The 9,715-nt window shown below is 39.7% G+C and overlaps 1 protein-coding gene across 1 annotated transcript; it reads right to left on the bottom strand.

The window, feature by feature from the left end:
* Nucleotides 1-2,095: 2,095 nt before the first annotated feature.
* Nucleotides 2,096-9,322, bottom strand: LOC118407135 (receptor-interacting serine/threonine-protein kinase 4-like). Its single transcript, XM_035807556.1, has 10 exons — nt 9,299-9,322; nt 7,602-7,697; nt 7,091-7,189; nt 5,871-5,969; nt 5,071-5,169; nt 3,589-3,687; nt 3,266-3,370; nt 2,493-2,591; nt 2,264-2,362; nt 2,096-2,113 (listed from the first exon to the last, which is right to left on the bottom strand). Exons 1-10 carry the CDS (start codon nt 9,320-9,322, stop codon nt 2,096-2,098), a joined length of 837 nt encoding a protein of 278 aa, XP_035663449.1.
* Nucleotides 9,323-9,715: the final 393 nt, after the last annotated feature.

Genomic DNA, 9,715 nt, shown 5'->3' with positions numbered 1-9,715 from the left:
TAGGGCCACACCATTTAATCTGTTGGTTCTCGGATTTGAAAAAAAATAGGCCTCACTGGAAAAACTAAGCCTCACTGGAAAAACATAATGAAAACAAAGCCGAAGGACCAAGTTTTCTAAGTTTGTCATAGTTGACGTTTTCCTCTCTGGTGTCACCTCTCCGATGATGAACTGAACTGATTATACCAGTCTAGTGTATTAACCTACCTACATGAATACATTATATACCTACCCATGTGTCCCGTACATTCACAGCTACACCAGCTTTCAGTAAAGCTGATACAATTAGATTGTGGCCTTTCTCAGCTGCCAAGTGCAGGGGAGTCCCTTGCTGTAAATCACATCAGATGTCTTCAGTATATTAATTGGCAGGATGGACGGAAGCACATTTAGTTTGGTGACAATGCTGCTCAATGCAAACATGAATTCTAACATGATGACTCACAGGACAGAATTATTTGTAAACGTCATACCACAGTACTTCTGAACAGGCTCTTTCTCAAAGTCGAGAGGGAGGGAATCCGGAAGTTTAGCTAAGACCAACATTGTTGTTTTCATTTCTACTTGAAATCTTTCGATGTCATGTCGCCTCGTAATGAAAGTATCAAAAGTTAAAACTAATAACGTTATTTCTGAGGAATTTTCATTAAATTATATCTGACTCAGAGACAACAAAATGAGCGTGGAATCTTGCACGCAGGGGAGTTTCTTGCGGTAAAACAGATGTCTTCAGAAAAATGTGATTCACCACACTGGTTGAAAAAACGCCTACGTTGTTAACCCCAGCTAGACGGGGGAAGGCTAAAAGTGCCTGCGCCAACTTTGACGTCGTATAACTGCCGAACGACTAGGACTACGGAACTTTGTGACTTTCCTAAGATATTGTTGGAAATAATTGTACAAAAAATCTTGACATGGCAACGGGTTTCTGACAGTTCTATTTTACCAAATTTACCAATTTCAGTTTGAATAATGATGTTTCAAGGTTTTGTTGCCAGACCACACATACTTCTCTATATATATTATTAACATCTTATGTAATTGTATGTTACATTTATGATTAGATATTCATAATTTATGCTGCTAATTTGATGGCGTCATTGGTCAAAATCCAAAATGGCGCAACATTTTATTAGCAAAGGTAAAATACAATCAATAATATACCCTTAAATGCATTAAACAAACACATTAAGTATTAACTATACCGGAAATTCCCAATCTAAACGGTTTTTAGCCCAGAAAATTGCATGATGACGTCATACTTACGTGATATTACGTCATATTGACACCAAAATTGCAAAAACAAATATTCAACTTTACTAGCACATCATTGTCTGCAAACCCAAGCCGTTTTGAAATTACGAGGGGGGGTCAAAATAGGCCAGTCTAGATGGGGTTAAATTATATCATATATGATACTAATGCATGTATTACAATGACACGTGGCTACCATGACAACAATAAATGTAACTACCTCAGAGTCATGTACATTCACATCTGCACCAGCTGCCAGCAAAGCTGATACAGTTTTATGGTAGCCATTCAGGGCTGCCAGGTGCAGCGCAGTTCTTTGCTGTAAAACACATCAGGTGGTCTTCATTATGGCAACAGAATGAACAGACTAAAATGTGTCAGTGGCATTTGTATACATTTTAGTTGTTGAGTTAGATTTTGACAGCGTCCACTATGGCTGGACGAAGCCCCCAAAGGTGGACTCAATGCTTTGCAATATGACCTTAGTATAGGCTTCACATGTATTTTTAATCAATCATAGCTTATGAACATTACTGACATTGAACATTTCTAAAGATCACCATGTTCTTTTTTCTACATTTTCAACCTAAGTGTTGTGTATTGTTTTCGAAGTCATGACATCCCCGCGCGTATAATTTTTTTTTGATTCTGTAAATCGTACAAAGCAGCTGTAGAATGGGAAAATATATGCAGTAGATTGAAAAATAAATATCTGTAAACAAATAACAAATGCCATAGTATGACAAAGTAAATCTCAAGTAAAAGAAAAGACGTAAAAGAACAATTTAAACTAAAAAATCTATTGTTGGTAGGAGTGTGTACCGATACTGAAAATTCAGGTCTAGGTCGGGTTCAGGTCCTGGTGCATACATGAAACTCGACCTGATCATTTGTTTTGGGGTCGCCAGAGCCAGAGGATATCGTCAATATAATCAACTCAACATGGCATTAGCGGTGATTCAAGGTAAAGGTTGTATCGCACATTTTGTATGATATCCAATCCACCCACCAATGTGTCCTGTACATTCACGTCTGCACCAGCTGCCAGGAAACCTGATATAGTTCCGTGGTGACCTTTCTCAGCTGCCCTGTGCAGAGGAGTTCCTCCCTATAAAACACATCAGATGGTCTTCAGCATTACATTATGAAATTATTTTGTATCAAACTTAAAGGTGCAAGTGAAAATGAAGGTGAAATTTCACATGATAATGTGATGCACAACATGTCTATCCACGCACCTGCCTGTCCCGTGCATTCACATCTGCACCAGCTGCCAGTAAAGCTGATACAGTTTCATGGTGGCCTTTCTCAGCTGCCAGGTGCGGCGGAGTTCCTTGCTGTAAAACACATCAGATCTCTTCAGCATATTGGCAGGCTGGACTTTAGTACATTTAGGTTTCTGACAATGTTTTATGATCAAGGTAAATATGAACTTTTACATGATGACTGTAATGACATGATTATTTGCAAAATGTCATACAACAGAGAACATACATTGGATTTTACTTCATAACTAGAGTATTTTTTAACCCACGTCGTAGTTTTAATGTCTTTGACTTTGTCTTAACTACAACCGTTTTATGTCTCCTTGAAATATTTAGATATCATTTCATTACATAATGTAAAGTATCAAAAGTTTAAAGTTACGTTAAGTCTGAGACATTTACATTTTCACTAAATTGTACTTACAAGGTGGTATAGTCCAAAACATTTCAGTCAATCCACCTACCACGCTGTCCTGTGCATTCACATCTTCACCAGATACCAGTAAAGCTGATAAATTTTTATGATGGCCTCTCTTAGCTGCCAGGCGCAGGGGAGTTCTTTGCTGGAAAAGTCAGTGGTCTTCAGTGTGTCAGGATAGACATACTTTAGGTATAATTCTGTAGGAGGCATTTTTACTAAATTGCAGCTGACAGACTGCCTCTACAAGATCAATGTATTAAAAATCATACCGATGTACATGCTGATATAGAAACGAGTGAGCCAACACAACAGTCATTCAACCTACCAACATGTCCTGTACCTTCACACCTAGATCTGCAGCAGCTGTCAGTAAAGCTGAAACAGTTTTATGGTGGCCAGTCTCAGCTGCCAGGTGCAGGGGAGTTCTTCGCTGTAATACATTTCATATCGTATTCAGTATGGCAGTCAACAGAATTTAACTGTTCAGCATGGTAACAGCATGGAATGAATACCGTATGTGACATATTGTTTGAGGAAATGCGCACATTATCAAATTGCATCATACATGAGACTGATCATGTATACTATTGTGGTACAAGGACATGTGATGCACAGCAACGGTCAACCTACAAAAAATAATGAACCCACCTCATCGTCCTGTACATTCCCATCTGCACCAGCTGCCAGTAAAGCCGATACAGTTTTCGGGTGGCCATTCTCAGCTGCCAGGTGCAGGGGAGTCATTTTCTGTATAACACGTGTCATGAGGACAGACTGGAGTTTGATTCTACTCGAGGCATTCGTACTATAACTTGCAGCTGATTAAGACTACCTATACAAGATCAAGTTGAACTAGAGTTCATCGAACACATCCCTTCGCAAATAATCATGCCTTTATTAATACTTTAAGGTCTTTTTCATGTATTACTAAATAGTACCTACCAAAATAGCAGATGACTGCATGAACTTGTGTTCCTCACAAACCCACAAATGCTTCCAAAGATAACCTTCTTGGCCAACTGGTGACAATGGAATTATGTACACTGTTGTGATACTTTCTAGCGCAACTTTCATAGTGCTTTGTTAAAATCATGTAGTCTCTACCAGACTCCAGCCTGGCCTAATAGTATTGATGATAGGGGGCATTGGACTGTGACCAAAGATGACCTCAGTGGTAGCATCCCTGGTCAATCAGAATTTCATGCTTGTCAAGAGGATTTTCACAGTGTTAGGGCGTCCAGGTCACAAGGCTTCTCAGGCAAAACATCTGGCAAACAGCTGTGTCCTTAAATATAGGTCAAAATGAGATGCATCTGTATATAGAAAACACTGTTTATTTCTGTTAATTGGATAACTTTCCCTAAGTAATTATATCAAATAGATGTTGATAATCAACCAAAGTACCTAGCTACCAAAAACAAAAAATATCCATCAATCTCCTCTGCAGTTATCCTTCTTAAAAGCTACAAACTATAAGACCCACTGCAGTTCCAAACAAGCTGCTAGGGGGCCCAAAATTAGACCATTGACTCCTAGTACCAACAGCTATCCACCATTAAAAAATCATGAACCTGGCACTTCTGGAAAATTTAGGCGCAAACTTTGATGCTCACTTGCAGTACCAAAACAAGTCGCCAGGAGGCCCATTATCGAACTTGACCTTCCTTTCTGTGTCCCCTACCTATCAACTAAATATCATTAGCATCCATCAAGAACATCTCGAGTTATCTTGCATACAGACAAACGCACTTACATACAAAGCCAGCTACAGCACCATAGGTAAAAGGTAGCTAAACCATTCTTGCACATGACAATCCTTTCCACAAGCGCTAAACACCTGCCAAATATCGTGGAAATCGCCCAGCTACATTTTGACTTATGCTTCCCGAAAAAACAAAAAAAAATACCAAGCTCGCTAATGTACCGTAGGAAAACGCCAGGTAACCCATTTTCGAACTAGGCATGCCTTTCAACAACCGCTACACATCTGCAAAAAATAAAAAAAGTTCCATCCACAATTTCTCGAGTTATATCCTGTTGACCTACATACAGACCCAAGTCAGGCAAAAACATAATCTTCTTGGCGAAGCTAAAAATACAAACATGTATCACAACAGTCAATCTACCTACCCACTTGTCCCTTCCATTCACATCTGCACCAGCTGCCAGTAAAGCTGATACAGTTTCATGTTGGCCATTCTCAGCTGCCAGGTGCAGGGGAGTTCTTCGCTGTAAAACACATACAATTGTGTCAGTGACAAATTTGATACATTGCCTTCAGTTAGACCGCCTCTACAAAAGTGATGACATTGTAATATATTCTTTGAAGTTACAGGGGCATTGTGCTGTATTGCAACAGTCAATTTACCTACCAACGTGTCATGTCTATTCACATCTGCACCAGCTGCCAGTAAAGCTGTTACAGTTTTATGGTGGCCATACAGGGCTGCCAGGTGCAGCGAAGTTCTTTGCCGTGAAAGAAAAACATCATACGGTAGGACAACTCGATGGAATGAAATATAACAATATTGTTGATACATTGTAGTTTACTTGGAGTCTGCCTCTAGAAAATCATAACGAAATATAGTGACATTGTAAAATATTCCTTGAAGTTGCAGGAATATGTGCTGTATTACAACAATCAATCAACCTACCCTTATGTCCCATGCCTTTACATCTGCACCAGCTGTCAGTAAAGCTGATACAGTTTCATGGTGGCCTTTTTCAGCTGCCAGGTGCAGGGAAGTTTTTTGCTGTAAAACAGATCAGGTGGTCTTTGATAATTGGGAACAAACTTCGCACAAACGAAGTACAGAATGATGTTGAATTGGAATTAAATGACTTATATGAAATATCCAACTAAATTATGGAAAGTGGAATTTCACATGATACCACTGCAACATGTGATACACAACCACAATTTTACCCACCTGCCTGTCCTGTACATTCACATCTGCACCAGCTGCCAGTAAAGCTGATACAGTTTCATTGCGGCCTCTCTTAGCTGCCAGGTGCAGGGGAGTTCTTTGCTGTAAAATAGAACAGATGACAGTCAGTATGGCAACAGGATGGACCGAAGTACAGCTGCATTGGTGACATAAAAACAAACTTTTCTGATACATTATAGTTAACTTGATGCTTCACAAGATGTATGTGAAATTATGCGTGGCACCGGTACAATGGGAAAATATGATGTATCACAACAGGCAATCTAATTTATGCTTAGGGTTCACCACTAAACAAGGCTTAAGGAGCTTCTCATACCTTTTCGTTACTTCACAGAATTATGACGACAGACGTTTTGATTTGAAAACGTTTAGATTGTACCCCAAAGGGAAACAATCCCGTGGAAACTTGTTCCGAAATGATGTAGTTCTAGGAACAAAAGTATCGGCGTTGGACTTCCTATTAAGAGGTGACTTATGGAGGAAGAAGGGATGATTTGCTTCCGTGGAAGTGTCAAAACGTGTCCTTCCTTGTGGAGGTACGAGAGAGTGAAGTTCTGCTGAGCATTTACCATTGAAGTAGAGTAGCGCCAGGCTTGCTAAGTTAGGTCTTTGAGAGAGGGGTTGTAATGTAGTGAACAAGTCACTCCCAACATGATTCCGTACGCGGTTTTGTACTCTTTTGAGACATATTAGGGAGCTCTGGGAAGCTTCAGACCATATGTGACAGCAATATTCCATCTGTCTGTAGCTATCCCCAACCGGCTCCCATTTACTCAATTATTAGTCCATCGAAAATTCACCAATGCCGGATAATTGCACGACAATTTGTCAAACATCGTAGACAAATTGATTAAAAATGTAGGCCAATGACTGCCTGTCTAAAGGCGCAACGTGTATGAAAGTGTTATTAGGAACAAAGTTATCAATTCCAGAGAAATAAAGCAATCTTAGAGGCTGAGTTTTTGAAGATAGTTGGAAGGAGAGTCTCAGCAATAAATGAGACTACAGCCGTCTCAGTCTACTTGAGAGTAACGGTAGATTGTCCGGTGAAAAGCTAAGGGACAACAATCCTGGTGCCGTTCCACAACTTGCACATTCACGTACACATCGCAACTATGATTCTGTTGGAAGTACTTTGAAAAGATCAATGTGACATCACACATGCTGTTTTTAAAGGGAAAAGTGACAGTAAATCTACACACCTCATAGTCCTGGATATTCGCATCTGCCCCAGCTGCCAGTAAAGCTGATACAGTTTCATGGTGCCCTTTCTCAACTGCCAGGTGCAGGGGAGTCCTTTTCTGTAAAACAGTTAGATGGTCTTCAATTTAGCGTAACAGTGTAGACAGTGTAAATGTATCATGTATTACAAGATAATAAGAGAGGGTGAAGGAAGTTTCAAAGCATTGTATCGACATCATTTAATGTATCATGTATTGTCTTGCATCATTGACTACTGAAAAACACGTTTGTTCACATTTCTTACCTTCTATCATTCTATTTTTCTATCAATCAATCAATCACAAGTATTACAACATGATGCATGGTGTTTACATACATGCATTAGTCTCGCCCTTATAATTCCCCCTTATATGATTATGATGCCATGTCCCGACATATTCGAAGATAGTTGAAATCATGATATTGTCATGTGTCAGACACAAACAAAATCTACAAAATGCATCAGAGGACAGAGGACATGATGTCACATACCAAATGGTCATCAGCAGCATTATTAGGATTGGCTCCTTCCTCTATCAGCTGCTTCACTCTGACTGTATCACCGCGTTCAGCAGCATCACACAGTGTCTGTAGATCAATAACGAATCCTTTTGAAAAAAGCTGGCCACACAAATAATAATAGTTATTGTTACTCTCTCTTCGCAGCCAGCGGCTGAATTGCGCAGAGCTTACAATAGGCGGGCTAAATCTCAAAGGTCTGGAGCGAGCTGCCATTCAGCGCCACTCAGGTGACCTCAATACGACAGTAATTGCCCCAGGTTCAACCATGGGACTAGTGGTTTTGAACCACTCACACCGTGGAAGACCACTACTCTTTTCTCTAAGTGCTCGAGGTGTGGCTCTCCATTTAACGTCCTATCCAGAGATGGCCCTAACCAAAGCCAGATACTCATTTTAACCTGAGTGAAGTGGGGAATGTCGTGTAAAGTGTCTTTCCCAAGGGCACAAGATCGGTGACACATCAGCGGTTTCGAACCCGTTACTTCTGGGGTCTGGGTCAAACACCTTAATGATTGCGCCACACGATCCCATACGTCAATGGTGAAGATGAAATTGTGACAGAAAACGACACACATTGGCACAGTTCTAAATCTTAGCATAAAGGGGGAGAGAAGATAAAACCTAGAAAAAATACTCTCATCTGACCCCCTTACTTCATCTGACTGTACCCTACTGCTTATGGACGTCGACAGCCCTTCCCTCCCACAATCCATAAACTGTCAAATTCTTAACCATTTGTTTAACTAATGTTACATTTCAAAGACTGGACGATTCACTTATTTCAATTCAATTGCGGCCTTGTGTCTGTACTGCCGTTATCTTGTTTTTAGTTCGTTCATAAGTTCTCTTTGTTGACTCTGTCTATTATGTTTTTTTTATGTTTTATTGAGCAGAAGACTCATATAAGCATATGTGCTCTTTGTCTGATGCTCTTTAAATGAATTTGAATAAAACAAAAGCAAAAGAACAACAGAAATAACATACTATTAGCCAACGAGCCGAGCGACTGTAGTGGCCTGTAGTGCAGTATAGATACAGACTGAACACCAGTCCTGGTGCCGTTCCACAACTAGCAAAAAAATTGTGCCCAAAGGTACACTGGCGGCGCATTTAAATGTTGTTGTAGATATGTATACGACGTCAGACTGGCATTGAACGCTTGTAGTCGTACCCCTCTCCTACTGACGGGCACTTATTTTGTCTTTTTAGCCACGCAAGCTTACGCTTGCCTGGCAAAAGCTATCAAGTGTCATTCAGGACAAATGTATATTATATGAAAAATCTTCAATGATAGAAAAATAGTTGATTGACAAATGTGAAAGTTAAAAACAAAACAATCGTAAAACAAAACAGTCTAGTACTTGTCGCAACTGCAAGAATTTTTATAATAGGATAAGTACAAACAGGTAAATATTGTATGTATATGTAAGATCAACAAGAGGTTGCCGCATACAATGAAGTGCTAGTACACAAACAATCATTGCTACAACATCAAACAAATTATCATGAAATATAGAATTAATGCTCTCTACTATTTTCGAATTCAAACCCTGCCGAGGGGAAGCTTTCTATGGGTTGAGGAAGCTACCTTGCCACAGCAGTTTGACCTACGCACAAGAATAAAAGAAATTTAAAAAACAACAGAAAAATAAAAACAAATAACATACCTGCTTCAGCCGTTTTTCAGCCATTATGAACTGCTTAACAAGGGTATACACCAACTGGAAAACTTGAGTTCAGCTCATTCCTGCCATGTTTGTCCCAGGAGTACAGGAATGATGCCTTTGGTTTGTCTGGCCTGCAGCCCGCGTCAAATAAAACAACAAACCAAGAGTAGAGCCATCACATAGTACATTACATGTATGATACTGTGACTCTGAAAATTTAGGAGGTGGTTTTATGTTTCTGATTTTCGAGCTGACCACTTCATGCACTAAGCTTTAAGTTAAATCCAATGTTTTAATTACTGTACTGTGACTAATCAAAACACTCCCCTCCACGAAATTGATTCACCCCATTTAGGAAGTTCAAGTACTATCATGCAGAATCATAATGTAACTAGACAGGCAGTATTTGCAAGCAAT

This window comes from Branchiostoma floridae, chromosome 19 (assembly GCF_000003815.2).
Source record: "Branchiostoma floridae strain S238N-H82 chromosome 19, Bfl_VNyyK, whole genome shotgun sequence".
In the NCBI taxonomy this organism is placed as follows: Eukaryota; Metazoa; Chordata; class Leptocardii; order Amphioxiformes; family Branchiostomatidae; genus Branchiostoma; species Branchiostoma floridae.
The sequence above is the reverse complement of the archived record's forward strand: the minus strand, read 5'-3'. Positions and strand labels throughout refer to the sequence as shown.

Bases quoted from the DNA above. Each gene is read 5' to 3' on its own strand.
- LOC118407135 (XM_035807556.1), bottom strand. From the start codon at position 9,322: ATGGCTGAAAAACGGCTGAAGCAG. The intron at 5,170-5,870 runs GTGGGTAAAATT...TGTGTTTTACAG, and splicing joins TGAATGTACAGGACAGGCAG to CGAAGAACTCCCCTGCACCT. The intron at 3,688-5,070 runs GTAGGTAGATTG...CGTGTTATACAG, and splicing joins TGAATGGAAGGGACAAGTGG to AAAATGACTCCCCTGCACCT.